Source organism: Dasypus novemcinctus, chromosome 6 (genome assembly GCF_030445035.2).
Source record: "Dasypus novemcinctus isolate mDasNov1 chromosome 6, mDasNov1.1.hap2, whole genome shotgun sequence".
Classification (NCBI taxonomy): Eukaryota; Metazoa; Chordata; class Mammalia; order Cingulata; family Dasypodidae; genus Dasypus; species Dasypus novemcinctus.
The window spans coordinates 49237036-49253341 of record NC_080678.1 but is presented as its reverse complement, the minus strand read 5'-3'; the positions used below and the strand labels follow the sequence as shown (position 1 = coordinate 49253341).

The 16306-nt window shown below is 41.6% G+C and overlaps 1 protein-coding gene across 2 annotated transcripts in view; it reads right to left on the bottom strand.

The window, feature by feature from the left end:
- Positions 1 to 13918, bottom strand: part of EXOC6 (exocyst complex component 6) — a 209937-nt gene extending 196019 nt beyond the window's left edge. For both annotated transcript variants that reach the window (XM_058298780.1, XM_058298781.1), the window contains exon 1: positions 13738 to 13918. In XM_058298780.1, the coding sequence (XP_058154763.1) occupies positions 13738 to 13838 (101 nt within the window). In that variant the 5' untranslated portion in view covers positions 13839 to 13918. The remainder of the gene's footprint in view (positions 1 to 13737) is intronic.
- Positions 13919 to 16306: the final 2388 nt, after the last annotated feature.

The following is a 16306-nucleotide window of genomic DNA, read 5'->3' as shown; positions in this document are numbered from 1 at the left end:
CACATTTACCTCTTATAGGTTTTAAAATGCAAACGCCTAAAAAGTAATAATAAAACTATGGTTAGAACATACAATGTATAAAGATGAAATGTGTAACAAGTACAACAAAAAAAAGGTGGGGGCACAGAGGGGCATACAATGTTATGTGCATGCTATTGAAGTTATGTTGGTATCAAATCAAACATGACTGTTACAGATTTATGATGTTAAATTTAAGCCCCATGGTAACCATAAAAAATATATATGAAAAACAAATAAAGAAATGAGAAGGAACTGAAAATGGTACAATACAAAAAAAAAAAAAAAAAGAATATGAAAGTAGGCATTAATGAAAGAATTTGGGGACAAAAAAGGTATGACTTAAAAAGACCAAAGAACAAATGGAAAAAGTTGTGCATTATCAGTAGTTACTTTTAAAGTAAATGGATTAGAAGAACCAGCAAGATGGCGGCAGAGTAAGGAGCTCCTGCTACAGGGCAGTTAGCAAACACCCAGAGCTCCCTGGAGCTAGCTGCAGCTCTTGTCTGGAGGCTCCAGGAGGCCAGAAGAGCATCCTGCAACATCCTTGGGAGAGTGGAAGGAGGAGACTGCCCATCTGCAGAGAAGACTTGTAAATAAAGCACTCCACACCACGGAGGCCAGTGCCCATCTTCCACTGGAGGCACAAGCCACCTCGGGAGTCGTTTCGTGGCTGGAATTGAAAGCTCCACTTCCCCAAAGTGGGGGGGGAAAGAGACGGTTAGGCACCAATTTCAACTATGATGAGGAAATTGAGTTGGCTGCAGTATGATCCTGAGAACAGCTAAGGTTTGAGCCTGTCTAGATCAGAAAGAGGCCGGGAGCCACCATCTTAACTCGGCTCCTGGCACAAAGGGAAGCAGGGCGGACTGAAAATCCCAGTGCTGGTGGGGACCAGCTTCTTCCCATCCAGATCATATTGCAGGTCTAGCCTAGGCCCCAGTGTCACCTCCAGCAGGGAGGAAGCTGTGGGTACTGACACCAGCCTCTCCAGGAAATTAGCGGCCAAGCTGCGGAGGCCGGTGATTGTCCTGCTCTGGGAGCATGAGCCACCCCAGAAGCTGTTCTGTAATGGGAATTGGAAACTCCATTTCCCAGAAATAGGGGAGGAGGAGACAGTTGGCTGCCGATTTCAGCTACTGATTGGGAGACTTCGCTGGCTAAGATATAACCATGGAAACAGCTGGGGTGAGAACCAGCCCAAGTCAGAAAGAGACCAGTAGCTGCCATTCTGACTCCGCCCCCAACCTGAGGGGAAGCTGGGCTGACTGAAACTCTCAGCGTATGCAGGACCCAGTTTCTTTCCACCTAGGCTTCAGTCCCGCCTCTGGTGGGGAGGAGGCTGAGGAGCCCTGCACCAGCCTATACAGGTAACTACAAGGAAGTTTGGCTGCCATAAACTGAAAATCAGAACTCTACCAGGGCAACTGCAGTCATCTTGGACCCACACTACATAGATAGCTGTCTACACCTGTAGCTCCATCCCTGCCCCAGGCAGGGGAGAAAGGGATGTGAAGTTTCACCAGTCTCTCTGGGCAACTACAGTCTAGGCCTGCATGTGGATTATTCCACATAGCTGTGACTCTATCCCTACCCCTGGCAAAGGAGAAAGTTAGAAGAAGCTTCATTGGTCCCTGGTGCAATGAGGGCAGCTTGAGCCTCCACAGCTTACAGCACCAACTACATGCTTGGCTCCCACTGTACAACCAGCAAAGGAGAAACAACAGGAAGCCCTAAACTAAAGAGAAAAACTGCACCCAGAATAAATACTCTAGTAAGCCAGATGTGAAGACACCAACCAAAAATTACAATCCACACCAAGAAACAGGAGGCCATGGCCCAGTTAAAGGAACAAGAGAAGCCTCCAGATGACATAAAGGAGTTGAGACAACTAATTATAGATGCTCAAACAAATCTCCGTAATAAATTCAATGAGATGGCTAAATAAATTAAGGATATTAAGAAGACATTAGATGAGCACAAAGAAGAATTTGAAAGCATACATAGAATAATAGCAAATCCTATAGGAATGAAAGGTGCAATCAATGAAATTTTAAAAACATTGGAATCAGGGTGGCGGACTTGGCCCAGTGGTTAGGGCGTCTGTCTATCACATGGAGGTCTGCGGTTCAAACCCTGGGCCTCCTTGACCCGTGTGGGGCTGGCCCATGCGCAGTGCTGATGAGCGCAAGGAGTACCGTGCCATGCAGGAGTGTCCCCACGTAGGGAGACCCACGCACAAGGAGTGCGCCCCGTAAGGAGAGCCGCCCAGCACGAAAGAAAGTGCAACCTGCCCAGGAATGGTACCGCACACACGGAGAGCTGACACAACAAGATGACGTAACAAAAAGAAACACAGATTCCCGTGCCGCTGACAACAACAGAAGCGGACAAAGACGATGGAGCAAATAGACACAGAGAACAGACAACCAGGGTGGGGGGGAAGGGGAGAGAAATAAATAAATAAATAAATAAATAAATAAATAAATAAATCTTAAAAAAAAAACACTGGAATCATATCATAGCAGATTTGAAGAGGCAGAAGAAAGGATTGGTCAGCTTGAAGAAATGGCCTCTGCAAGTGAACATACAAAAGAATAGATGAAGAAAAAAATGGAAAAAATTGAACAAGGTCTCAGGGAAATAAATGACAGCAAAAGGCATGCAAACATATGTGTCACGGGTGTCACAGAAGAAGAGAAGGGAAAAGGGGCAGAAGGAATATTTAAAGAAATAATGGTAGAAAATTTCCCAACCCTATTAAAGGACATAGATATTCCTGTCCCAGAAGCACAATGTCCTCTCATCCGAAAAAATCCAAATAGACCAACTCCAAGATACATACTCATCAGGATGTCAAAGGCTAAAGATAAAGAAAGAATTCTGAGAGCAGCAAGAGAAAAGCAATGCATAACATATAAGGGATACCCAAGATTAGTGCTGATTTCTGACCAGAAACCATGGCGGCAAGAAGACAGTGGTCTGATATATTTAAGATACTACAAGAGAAAAACTTCCAGCCAAGAATCTTACATCCAACAAGACTGTCTTTCAAAAATGAGGGTGAAATTAGAATACTCACAAATAAACAGAAACTGAGAGAATTTCTAAGCAAGAGACCAGAATTTCAGGAAATACTAAAGGGTGTACTAGAGCCTGAAAAGAAAAGACAGGAGAAAGGGGCCTGGAAGAGAATCTAGAAATGAAGATTATATCAATAAAAGTGTCAAAAAAGTGGTGAAAATAAAATATGACAGATAAAACTCAAATAGTCAGGAATAAACTTAACCAATGATATAAAGCACTTGTATTCAGAAAACTGCAACTCAATGTTAAACAAATCAAAAAGCCCTAAATAACTGGAAGAACATTCCATGCTCATGGACTGGAATACTAAATATCATTAAAATGTCTATTCTATTCAAATTGATATACAGATTTAATGCACTCCCGATAAAAATTCCACCAGCATTAAAGAAAAAATTGAAAACACGATCATTAAATTTATTTGGAAGGGTAAGGAGCCCTGAATAGCCAGAAACATCATAAAAAGGAAAAGTGAACTCTCATCTCCAGATTTTAAATCATTAATACCTACTATAATGGTAAAAACAGCATGATATTGGCCTAAAGACAGACACAACAGATCAATGGAATCAAATTTATGGTTCAGAAACAGACCCTCACAGGTATGGTCAAGTGATTTTTTTACTAGCCTGTCAAACTCACACAACTCGGGCAGAACAATCCATTCAACAAATGGTGCTGAAAAAAATTGGACATCCATAGCTAAAAGAAGGAAAGAGGATCCCTATCTCACACCTTATCCAAAAATTAACTCAAAATGGATCAAAAAACTAAAAATAAAAGCAAGAACCATAAAACTTCTAGAAGAAATTACTGGAAAATATCTTCAAGACCTGGTGGTAAGTGGTGGATTCTTAAAGGAGAGAAGAGAAAGACTGAGTGGACTACTGATGTTTAATGTATGTAGAAGTTTTTATTAGCTTTACTGCAAAATTGCGGAAATGTATAGAGTGGATGGTAACACACAGTGAGTAACAGCTAGTTTATAAATGGTGATGTGACTGCAAATGGTAGTCCAGTTATGTAAATGCCAATTGATGGAATGCTTGAGAATAATCTAGGAACTGGATAGCACAGTAAACCAAGAGTTGGGTGAGAATTGTGGTTGATGGTACATATGCAAGAATGTCCTTTGTTAGCTAGAACAAATGTAAATCACTACTGCAGGGTGTTGGGAATGTGGAGAAGGATGGGAAAAATACAGGTGGAGTGACCTATGGGCTGCGGTTAGTAGTAATAACATAATATTCTTGCATCTATGCGAAAGATGTACTATGTTGATACTGAGGCAATATGGAAAATGTGAGCCAAATGTATACGATGGACATGGCAATAATCCGAGGATATTATTTTATCAGTAGCAAATGACACACCACATTGTGTTGTGTTGATGGAGGAGTGTTGTTTAGGAATTCTGCATATGTGCACAACTGTTTTATAAGTTTACAACTTCTGTCATAAAAAAATATACTTAAAAAATAATAATAGGGTGATTTGGGGAAAAAACACACCAAATGTAAGATAAGAACTACGTTTAGTAGTAAGATTTTGACAGTGTTCTTTAATAATTGGTAACAAACGTCTCATGACAATGCAAGGTGTTTAGTGGAGGGGTGATGTATGGGACCCCTGTATGATGTTATGCATGTTTGCTTTGTAAGTTCACAATTTTTACTATACACTTAATTGTTTATGTATGTTCATATATAAATGATATAAAGATAATAATCGGATTGGTTAGGGGAAAAATACTTTGTTTATTAGTAGTAGTTTGACAATGCTCTTTGATCATTAGCTAAAAAGGTTTAAAAACAGTGTAAATTATTGGTGGTAGGGTGAGATGTTATATATATTTGATGTTATATGTTTGTTTTGTAAGTTCACAACCATTATACATTTATTATGTATGTTTATGTATGAGTGATGTATTTCAATAAATTTTTTAAAAATAAAAAAATTGTAAATGGATTAAACTGTCCAATCAAAAGGCAGAGACTGGCAGAATGGATTTAAAAAAAGCATGACCCAACTATATGGCATACATGAAAGACTCACATTAAATTCAAAGACACAAGTAGGTTGAAAGCATAGAAAAATATATACCATGGAAGTAGTAAAAGAGAGCTGGGGTAGCTATAGTAGTAACAAATAAAATGGAAAAGTTACAAGGGATTAAGAAGGTCATTATATACAGATAAATGGATCAATTCAATAAGAAGACATTAACAATTATATGACCCTAATACCAGAGCCCCAAAAATATGAAGCAAATATTAACAGATTTGAAGACAGAAATAGTTCTACATTAATAGTAGAAAACTTTAATATGCCAGTTTCAATAACAGATAGAATATCTAGACCAGAGGTTCTTAACGACAGGTCCACGGACTCAGATTTCAGGGAGTCCATGAGCTTGAATTGAAAAAAATCAACTTATTTTCTTTATTTTCTCTGACCTCCAATGTTGAGTGTCATGAAATTATCTGCCTCTACATTCTGAAAAGGACTCCATGGTTTTCACCTGACTGGCAAAGGGGTCCATGGAACAAAAAAAGGTTAAGAACCCCTGATTCAGAAAGAAAATCAATAAGGAAATAGAAGACTTGAATGATACTCTAAACCAACTAGACCTAACAGACAAATATAGAACACCCAACAACAAGAGAACACACATTCTTCATAGTGCACATCGATTATTCTTCATCAACCGATGAATGGATAAACAAAATGTGGTATATACATCAATGGAATATTATTCAGTCATAAAAAGGAATGAAGTGCTCGTACATACCACTACATGGATAAACCTTGAAGATATCATGTTGAGTGAAATAAGCCAGACACAAAAGGATAAATACTGTATGATCTCACTGATATGAAATAATAAGCATTTTCATAGAGTCAGGATGATTATTCATCTCTATGTTGCAGATGAGGAAATTAAAGCATAGAGATGTTTAGTAGCTTTTCCAATTTCACAAAGCATTAGACCCAGGCAATCTAATTAGAGTCCATACGCTGAACACTTCTCTATCCTGCCTCCCACATATTAGACTGAGACTACTCATATTTAACTTACTCAAAACCAATAAATGCATGAGGGAATGGTATTTTGGGGTTTTGTTTTCTCTTTTCTCTTACAACACAGCCGCTAAGTGCAAGGAAGTTACTTCATCTAGTAAAGTGCAGCAGAAAATTCAGTCACCTGACTGGTAGACTTTTTTTTTTTTTTTACTGCTTTACTGAAGTACAATTCACACATAATAAACTGCACATATTTAAAGTGTAATGTTTGATGAATTCTGACATATGCATACACCTGGGAAACCATCACTACAATCAAAATAATGACTATATCACCACCACCAAAGGTTTCTGCATGCCTCTTTGTAAAACCTCCTCCATCCCTAACCAACACACCCCATCCCCAGGCAACCACTCACCTTTCTATCATTATAGATCAGTTTGCATTTTCTAAATGGAATTATACAGTAAATATTCCATTTTATCTTTTTTCAGCGCAGTTATTTGTTGTGTGTATCAACGGTTCATTCCCAGCATGGATATACCACAATGGGTTTATCTAGTCACCTGTTTACAGCTCCAGCCTACCGTAAAAAAGCTGCTATGGACATCCACGTACAAATCTTTGTAGGGACATATGCCATCATTTCTCTTGGGTGAATACCTAGGAGAGGAATGGCTGACTCATATAGTAAATATATGTTTAACTTTCTACAAAACTGATTAAATGTTTTCCAAAGAAGTTAGACCATTTTATATTCCCATCAGCTATATGTGAGCATGACATGTGGTATGGTCAGTCATTTTAATTTTAAACATCCTAATAGGTATGGTGGTACGACTGTGGTTTTAATTTGCGTTTCTCTACCAACTAATAATGTTACACATCTTTTCATGTGCTATTTCCCTCCATACACCTACTTTTGTGAAACAGCTGTTCAACTCATTTACCCATTTCTTAATTGGGTTCGTTTCTTATTATTCATTCTCAAAGATTTCCTTTATACATCCTGGCCACAAGTCTTTTATCAGATATGTGATTTGCAAATATTTCTCCTAGTCTTGTCTTTTCACAGCCCCCTAGCTTGAATGTATCCAGCTGACAGGCGGGCTCCATCAGGCCCCAGCACAGCTCCTGGAAGCTAGCCTCTCCAGGGCTGCTGCTCACCAGGAGCTCCTTGACAAGGGCTCACAGCAAGTGGCCGTCAGGTTGCAGTACTCCAACTGAAGCTTCACCGAGATTGCACTTGGGACCCAGGAGGCCCTCGCATAGCAGCCCCAACCCATGACCCTCAGGGGGTTGTTGCTGGGGTGCAGGTCGAGCAGGGTGGGCAAGGAGCGCAGCACACTAGACAGGACCCCACAGCCAGTCTGCAGGCTGCAGTTCTGGAGACACGGTTTCTGGATCTTGCAGGTGACACTGCTAGCCCTGCAACAAAGGCACATCAACAGGTTGGTACAGAGGCTCTGTACCCTCAGGGAAGGGCTGGCCCACAGGGACAGTCGTCCAGCCTGAGGACCGCCTACAACCGAATCAGAGGAAGGAGCACAGCCCACCAGGCTTCGCTAAGCTGCTCTCACCAGATATGGAGGTTCTCAGTGAGAGAAGTGTTTCCTCCCACGTCTGCCACTGCGCTTCTGCAGTCCAAAAGGGCCGCATGATGCTATCAATCTTCTCATCTCAATTTCTGATCGTGTTACAAGTATATAGAAATATATTTAGTTTTTGTATATTCATCTGATATTCTGCAACCTTGCTAAACTCAGTTACTTGTTCTAGTAACTTTTCTGTAGATTCTTTAGGCTTTTCTACATAATGATCACATCTGGGCCTAGAATGTCTGGAGGGATAGGTTTTCATCTTTAATAGATACAAAGCTATTCAGTTACCTACTGTTTCTTGAATGAGCTTGGTAATTTTTATCTTTCAAGGAACTTGTCTATTCAAAGTCATCAAATGTACTAGGTTTGAAGTTGCTCCTAATATTCCGTTATCTTTTTTTCAACATCAATAGAATCTACTGTGATGTTACCTCTCACCTTACAAACATTGGTAAATTGATCTCCTAAAAGAACCAGATTTTGGTTTCATTGATTTTCTCTACTTTTAAATTCCTATTTCATTGATTTCCACTCTGATCTTTATCATCTCCTTCCTTCTGCTTACTTTAGGTTTCATTTGCTCTTTTTTTCCTAGTTTTTTAAACTAGAAGGTAAGACCGCTGATTTGAGATTGTTTTTATTATCTAATAGAGATGTTTAATGCTTTAAACTTTTCTCTAAGTCTTGCCTTACACTGCATTCCACAAAATCTGATATGTTGTATTTTCATTTTTATTCCATTCAAAATATTTTCATTTTCTTTTTTATCTTCTTTAATCCATGGGTTATTTAGAAGTGTGTTGTTCACTGTCCAAATACTTGGGAATTTTCCAGATAGTCTTCTATTATTGATTTCTAATTTAATTCCACTGTGATCAAAGAACCATATTATGTGCCAGGCCCTATGGAAAGCATACCACATACCTTTAGTGTTTCATAAAAACACTAAACAGTAGGTACTACTATTATCCCTGTTCTACAGTTGAGAAAAGTGAGGTATAAAAAGGTTAAATAACTCATCTGCATAACAAAGCTCTGAAACTTAGCAATGAAAGAGCTGTAATCTGATGAATCAATCATATTCCTCTTAACCACTAATCAAAAAGATACTGATCATGGCTTTACGTATAATAGAAAAAAATTACTAGATAGCTAGAGATATAATATTAGAACTACTGAACATGTAACTATTTTTAAAAAGGTATTTCAAGAAATTGTAAAGATACTCAATTTAATAATAAATGGGAAAAAAATAATAAATGGGGAAAAAAATCAGCTGATACATCAGGGATAATCACACGTTTGAGTACGCATGTGCATGCACAAGTGGACAAGAGCATACACAGATAAAAGGCTAAAAAGAAATCCACCAAAATCTTAATAGTAAATTACCTCCGGGTCATGAATGTTTTGGTGTTTTATTGCCTTTTAACTTTTCTTTTTCCAGGTTTTCTACACTGAGTGAATATTACTTATCAGAAAAAAAGTAATTTTAAAATAAAATAATGTCATTTAGGGAAGCGGACTTGGCCCAATGGATAGGGCGTCCGTCTACCACATGGGAAGTCCTTGGTTCAAACCCCGGGGCCTCCTTGACCCGTGTGGAGCTGGCCCACGGCAGTGCTGATGCGCGCAAGGAGTGCCATGCCACACAGGGGTGTCCCCACCGTAGGGGAGCCCCTCGCGCAAGGAGTGTGCCCCATAAGGAGACCCACACAGCGGGAAAGAAAGTTCAGCCTGCCCAGGAATGGTACTTCACACACGGAGAGCTGACGCAACAAGATGACGCAACAAAAAAAGACACAGACTCCCGTGCCGCTGACAATAACAGAAGCGGACAAAGAAGAACACACAGCAAAAAATGGACACAGAGAACAGACAACAGGGGGGAAGGGAAGAGAAATAAATAAAAAAATAAATCTTAAAAAAAAAAATGTCATTTGTACCCTCCAGAAACAAACCCTACAACTATCTCAAAGTCATAAATTACTTACACAAATATTTTATGGAGGAGTAATTTAGTTTTATAAATGAATGTTTCCCTTTATGAAAACAAGTATCAGCTCCTTAATTTATATATTTTTATCTTTTTTATACATTAAGTTTCTCAAATTCATGTTTGTTACCATTTCAGTATGTTTCCATGTACACTAATCAGTGAATCATCTATGAAGAGAATGGAAAGTAGTACTGAGTTCATCCATGGAGAGAATGAAAAATAGTATTGAGGTATCACAACAGAATCAAGAGAAAAAGAAATGTAATCAACCCACTCCGCAACATGCTAAGATACAAGGTACTGTGTAGGTAGGTTACATGAATGAGAAGTATGCATCTTTTCTCCTTTGCTTTCTTTGGGGCATCTGGACCAGGTATCTCCATTTACTGAACTTCTATTCTAGGCACATTCCTGTGCTGAACTTCAGGATACAATCAGCCAGGCATTCTTTTTCCCTGCCCTTACATGGTCTATCCAAAGAAGAACCCAGAAAAACAAGTAGACAACTATACACAGTGTTAGGGTGCTATTTGTTACAGAAGTGTGAATTGTACCAGAAGCACATGAATCAATCCAGACTAGGCAAGGCTCACGAAGGCTTCCAAGACATAATGTCTAATACACCAAAGTGCAGCCGGCCAGGGTTGGGTTTTGGTATGTTTGGTTGGGGATGGGGGTGCCAGAATGAGGGTTTCAGGCAGAAGAAATAGCACTGTGAGCCCAGCAATAAGAGAAAACGTGGTGTGTTTAAGGAACTGAAAAAATTTTATTATGACTACAGCATAGAATGCAAGGTAGGTAAGTGGTGAAAGATAAAGGTTGAAGAAGTAATCAAGAGTCAGATCATGAAACTATAAAACTCATTTAAGTTTATACTTCAAACTAAGGGCAAGAGAAGAACTTTGTTCCCCCATTTTAAGAACTGCATATCATGATCAGATTAGTGTTGGATAAAAATCAAACACAGAAGAATGGTAGCCTCTGGGGGGAAGGGGAATGTGAGTGGGTAATGAGACTATAAGGAGATATACATAACTGACTAATATACACACATATATACATAGTTATCAACTGTACAACAAGATGAACTTACCTCATCATAGGAAACCTAAAGACCAGATTGCCTACCCCATGCTTACAAAGAGAGAAAGAGAAATCTAAGAGTTGTTATTTAGAAAGTAAATCAATAGGACTTGTTAACTGACTGGTTTGTGGGGGATAAGGGGAAGGACTCAAGATGATGCCCAGGCTTTTGGCTTTAGCAACTGGGTGGATGGTGGTACTGCTGCCTTGAACAGGGAATAGAAAAAGAGGACCAACTAGTTCAGATCCTAATTATTTGAAGTCACGTCAAGCTTAATGAACAGTGATTCAAATTCCCTAAGCATGAACTCCCAAAATAATCTTGTCTTTGTACATCCTGTTACTGATTATTTTTACTTTTATCATCTTAGAAAAACACCAACTGAACTTTTCTTGTAGCTACACTACATTAAGTTTTTTATTGAGACCATAAAAATCAATCATTCCCTCCATTTATAGCCTCTATGCCTAACCAGAAATACCAATTAGTTTTCACATGTCCCAGTCCCCAAAACTCACAACCACCTCTGACAAATTCGATTTCATATTTTACTATATCCTCTCCTGCCTTACCTTGTATTTCCCCCTTTACGGGCCCCTAAAGTTGATTGTGATAATCAAGACATCACTAAAGCTCTGTGATTTTTGAGCCAATCAGAATATCCTCAGGAAATTTAGACTCAGGCTTCTTTCATGGGGTAATACAGGGTCCTAGCAGCAAAAGGGTAGCTGCAACAGTAAGCAGGTAAGCAAAAAAAGTAGCTGAATGAAAAAACAAATATAAAAAGAGGAATAGCAAAGTAACATGGAAAAGGAGTATTAGGTACATACTACACATAACCCCGAGGAAGCCAGATTTGACAAAAAAAAATGAATCTAAAAGTTGAGACTGAAAAAAGTCTGCCACTGAGAAAGAAATGGTATTAACATAAGCCTATAGGCTAGCTAAAAGATAATTAGGAAACAGCAACAAAAATTAACATGAATTCTTAAATATTTATGGATGAAGTGATGCCTTGGATTTGCTACAAAATAATGCAGGATGAAGAAGAGTGGACAGGGAAAAAAAAGTCAAACAAGATTGGCCAGGAATGGACTCGAAGCTAGATGACAGGTTCCTCGTGATTCATTACACTAATTTACTTTTTTACACGTTTAAATTTTTCCATAATAAAAGGTTTTTAAAAATGTAATATTAGCACTGTGCTCAATGAAACCTAAGAAAAGTAGTGAGAGCTTAGGGTTCAAGAGAAAAGACTGCTAGCAGAGCCTTATATGTATGTGTGGAGTCTGCTTGTAAATGAAACATGACATCTATCTGCATAGGATAGGTAGAAGTCACTGGAGTTTGCTAAACTTTCAACAAAGGGAACAGCTGACACAACTGCCTGGCAAAAGAAAACAGAATGATAACACAGTGAACACACATATTGTTTAAGAGTGTCCCAAAAGTCTCTCAATGTATTTGAAAATTTTCTTCCAAGTCTCAGTTGATTTCAACTTTTTTTCAAGGATGTTGCCTTGCATAATTTCCCAAAAAGAAGCATCTCCTTCATAAGAACACTAGTTTCAAAACTGGACTTGTCTGATAACTAAACCACACATTGCACTGTTTTAGTATCACCATGCAGTGAGAAAGACAAAGCTTCCTTTTAATCTATGATGTCCACATTCACTACCCCATGTTCAGAGTTTTATGAAATGAGGTAATTATGCGGAGCAATTAAGGAAATGCACTAATTACACATTACCGTATCATAGCACGAACTTCAGGTGACAAAAATTTACCTCGTGGCTACCACGTACTTAGTGTTGGATAGAAGTCAACAAATAGGCAAAGTCCCTATCATTCTGGGCTTTGGGGACATCTAAACACTCCCCTCCCCATTTTGCAAATAAGGAAACCAAGACCCAGAAAAGTTAAACGGTTTTGCCCATGACCGCACCCTTCATCAACGGCAGGACTAGTGCAAAACCAGGGCAAGGTGGATTTGCGATATAGATTGAACTGGCTTCGTTTTATACTACATCCACAGGTCCACCCATCATATGCGCTCCATCCTAGGAAGTGTAGCCTGAAGAAAATACTAAGGATAAAGCACAATCAGTTTCAAGCTCCCTGACTAAATGAATCATAACTTCACTTTTTATTACCATCACTACTAAAAAAATAAAATCTTACATTTAAAAGGGACTTGTTCTTAAAGAGAGTGCCTCACCTAATGTAATGGATCAATACGGTCCCTGGCTAATGCTCTATTAATATTAGGATAGCAGGTATTCTGGCTGGCATGGAATATTCATTACCTAGTACTGTATTCCTAAAGAGCGTGGGTGGAGATCCTTTTTAAAACAGATGGAAAAGATCAATGAAAAATTAATGAAACGTCCGTAAATAAGTCAAAACGCCCCCTGCCTCCCGAGAGGCTTGCCGGGTGAGCCCACGGCCCCAGCAGCGTGTTTCTGAGCATCATCAGCTCCTGCCCTCCAGCCCACGCTCCCTTCTCGTTCACTCGGGTTGCGCGGGGGGGATGAAGGTGCCGGCCGGCGCCCCGCGCTCAATTTCAATTCTCCCACGCCCGCGGCAGCCCAAGGCGCCAGGGCTTCCACCCGCGCGCGCCTCGAGGAACCTTCGCCCCCAGCGCACCCTCGGCTAAGCCGCCCTCCGCGCCGACGCGGACCAGAAGCGGGGCGGGAGGCCGCGGCAGGGCGCCGCGGCTGCCCACGCACCCGCCACGCGGCGACCGCTCGCACCGCCAGGGCGGACCGCGGAGCTGCGGCGCCGACAGACGCAGCCTCCCGCGGGGGCCCGGGGAGCGCCGCGCGCACCACCTGTCGTGCCGCTCGGCGCGCGGCTGGCGGCGGACGCCCCTCGCCCCAACCGGCGGGGACGGCCCGAAGGTTAGGGAGGATGAGCGCTTTACCGGAGGGTGGGCCCCACGCAGGCTGTGTCGGTGCTCTCGATCTCCTGCAGGATCCGCTCGTGCTCCGGGACGGTGCCCAGCCCCTCGCCGCTCTCCGCCATCTTAGCTGAGCAGCCGGCGCGGTGCGGCGCCCGGGCGGACGGCGGCGGCGAGCGGGCTGCGGCGCGAGCGCGCGGCGGGGCGGGGCAAGGGGCGGGGAGGGGGCGGGGCCCGGGCAGGCGGGGCCCGGGGCGCGCCGGGGGAGGAGGCGCGGGCGCGGCACGGGGGCGCGCAACTTCCAGAGGCGAGGGCGCTGCCGGGGGCGGAGAGCAGAGACTTGCCGAGGGCACTGCATGGGCCCGCGACTTACCCCTGGGTGTCCTCTGGTGACTGGCCTTTTGGCTTTGACAAATATTCTTGCATTCTGTGTGCCAGACTGCTGCGCACTGGGGATACCGCAGTAATGAGGGAGGTGGACAATCAAATAATCACACATCCCCAAATCTGTAATAAAAGCTATGACAACTTTTTACAAGGGGGCCTGATGTTCTCTGGGTGATGGAAAGTGAGAGGAAGGAAAACGTGCATTTAAGGAAAGCAAAATTGTCTGTGGTAGCAAGATTAATTTTAGAAAAGAACCAAGAAGATCCTAGCGATGAGCATGAGGACCAGCACTGGATGGATCCCTACAGCTGCTCTCAGGAAGTTCACAGAGGCCAGTCGATTTAGAAGTAAATTATAAACTTCAGAAAAACTAAATGAAGAGAAATTCAAAGACATTTTATGGAAAAATACCAGAGAGGCCCAGGGTGATGTGCGATTTCATGCCAAAATCCCTGAACCCAATTTTTTGTAGTCTCTGTGGGCTGGGGTGGAAGTGGGAGGCTGCTCAGCGGAAGTGTGGAAGATCTTGGAAAGGACGTCAAAGAAGTGAGGTAGGAAAGAGATTCGGGGGGACTTGGGCAAACGTACAGTGTAGAAATGAGCCCTGTTTGATGATGCTTGTAAGACATTGAGTAAACCAGTTTGTCATGATCAAAGCAGCAAAAGAGGAAGATTAATCAGGAACAAACTGGAAACCTTGCCTAAGGGGCACCAAGTCACTGGCCTCCATTAATCTAAGGCTCTGAATTTTACTTCCAGTCAACCAAGCTCTTTACTATCCAGCTGTAAAACTCACCCACTTGAGTGAGCTTTTTACTTGAAACCTCGTACCTCCAGCCTCCTCCCCTCAAGAATCCCGGGAGGCAGTATTGCCTAATAGTTAGAGCATGCACTCTGAAGACAGACATCCTCAATTCTGGGTTCCTTCACTTCACAGCTGCCTGACTTTGGGCAAGAACTGAATCTCTCCAAATAACAGTTTCCCCATCTGTAAATGACAATGATTATAATACTAGTGTCTACCTTATATTTCTGTTCCATATTATATTAGTTTTCTAATGCTGCTGTAACTATGGCAAAATCAGTAGCTTAAAACTACTAGTGAATGGCAAATCCCATTTCCTTGTATTGTCCGAATATGCAGACACAGAATACCTCTTAAGGGAAGCGGACTTGGCCCAGTGGTTAGGGCTTCCGTCTACCACATGGGAGGTCAGCGGTTAAAACCCGGGCCTCCTTGACCCGTGCAGAGCTGGCCCATGCGCAGTGCTGATGCACGCAAGGAGTGCGGAGCCACGCGGGGGTGTCCCCTGCGTAGGGGAGCCCCACGCCCAACGAGTGCGTCCGGTAAGGAGAGCCGCCCAGCGCAAAAGAAAATGCAGCCTACAGACAACTGGGAGGGAGGGGAGTGAAATAAATAAAAATAAATCTTAAAAAAATATATATATATCTTTATAAGTCCACCAATACTGTCACACCATGTTAAGGTCCTTGAGTTCAGAGATTACCTTCTTTCTTCCTTCCTCCCTTCCTTCCTTCCTTCCTTTTTAGATCTTGCAACTTCCTGTAGTTCCTCATAGAATTCTGCAATTCTACAAATGGCTGAGAGAAAGCTGGAGGACTTTGAAACCAAACAATGCTGAAGCTCTCAAGCCATTGGAAAGGATTCAGGATGAGTTAGAAAGGAGCATTCCAAATAGGTCTAAGCATAAGGTGGGAGTTTGATTCATCTATAATTAGTAGCAATTAGGAATTCAAATAATATCAAATGATACGTTAGTTTCTTCAAACTTGCTCTTTATATATTGACATTAAATATAATGTCCTGTAATGTGCCTTCATAGATGTCTAAAGCACTAGCAAAGAATGTTAACCCCAAATTCCCTGATGCCCCCTGTGATGGTTTGAAGGACCCCAGAAAAGTATGTTCTTAAAGTTAATCCATTCCTGTGGATGTGGACTCAATAGTAACTAGGATCTCAGGATGTGACCTACCTCATTCAGGATGGGTCTTAATCCTCTTACCAGAGTCCATTGTAAAAAAGGTCTAAAAAGCCAAAGGTCACCGAGAAAGCTGCATCGACATAGAGTAACCACAGACAGAGCAACCCGAAGCAGAACTAGCCACAGTCCTGGAGGAGAGGGGAGAAAGAAGCAGGACGCCATTATGCCCTGCCATATGCTAGATTGTCCACAGCTGAGCTCC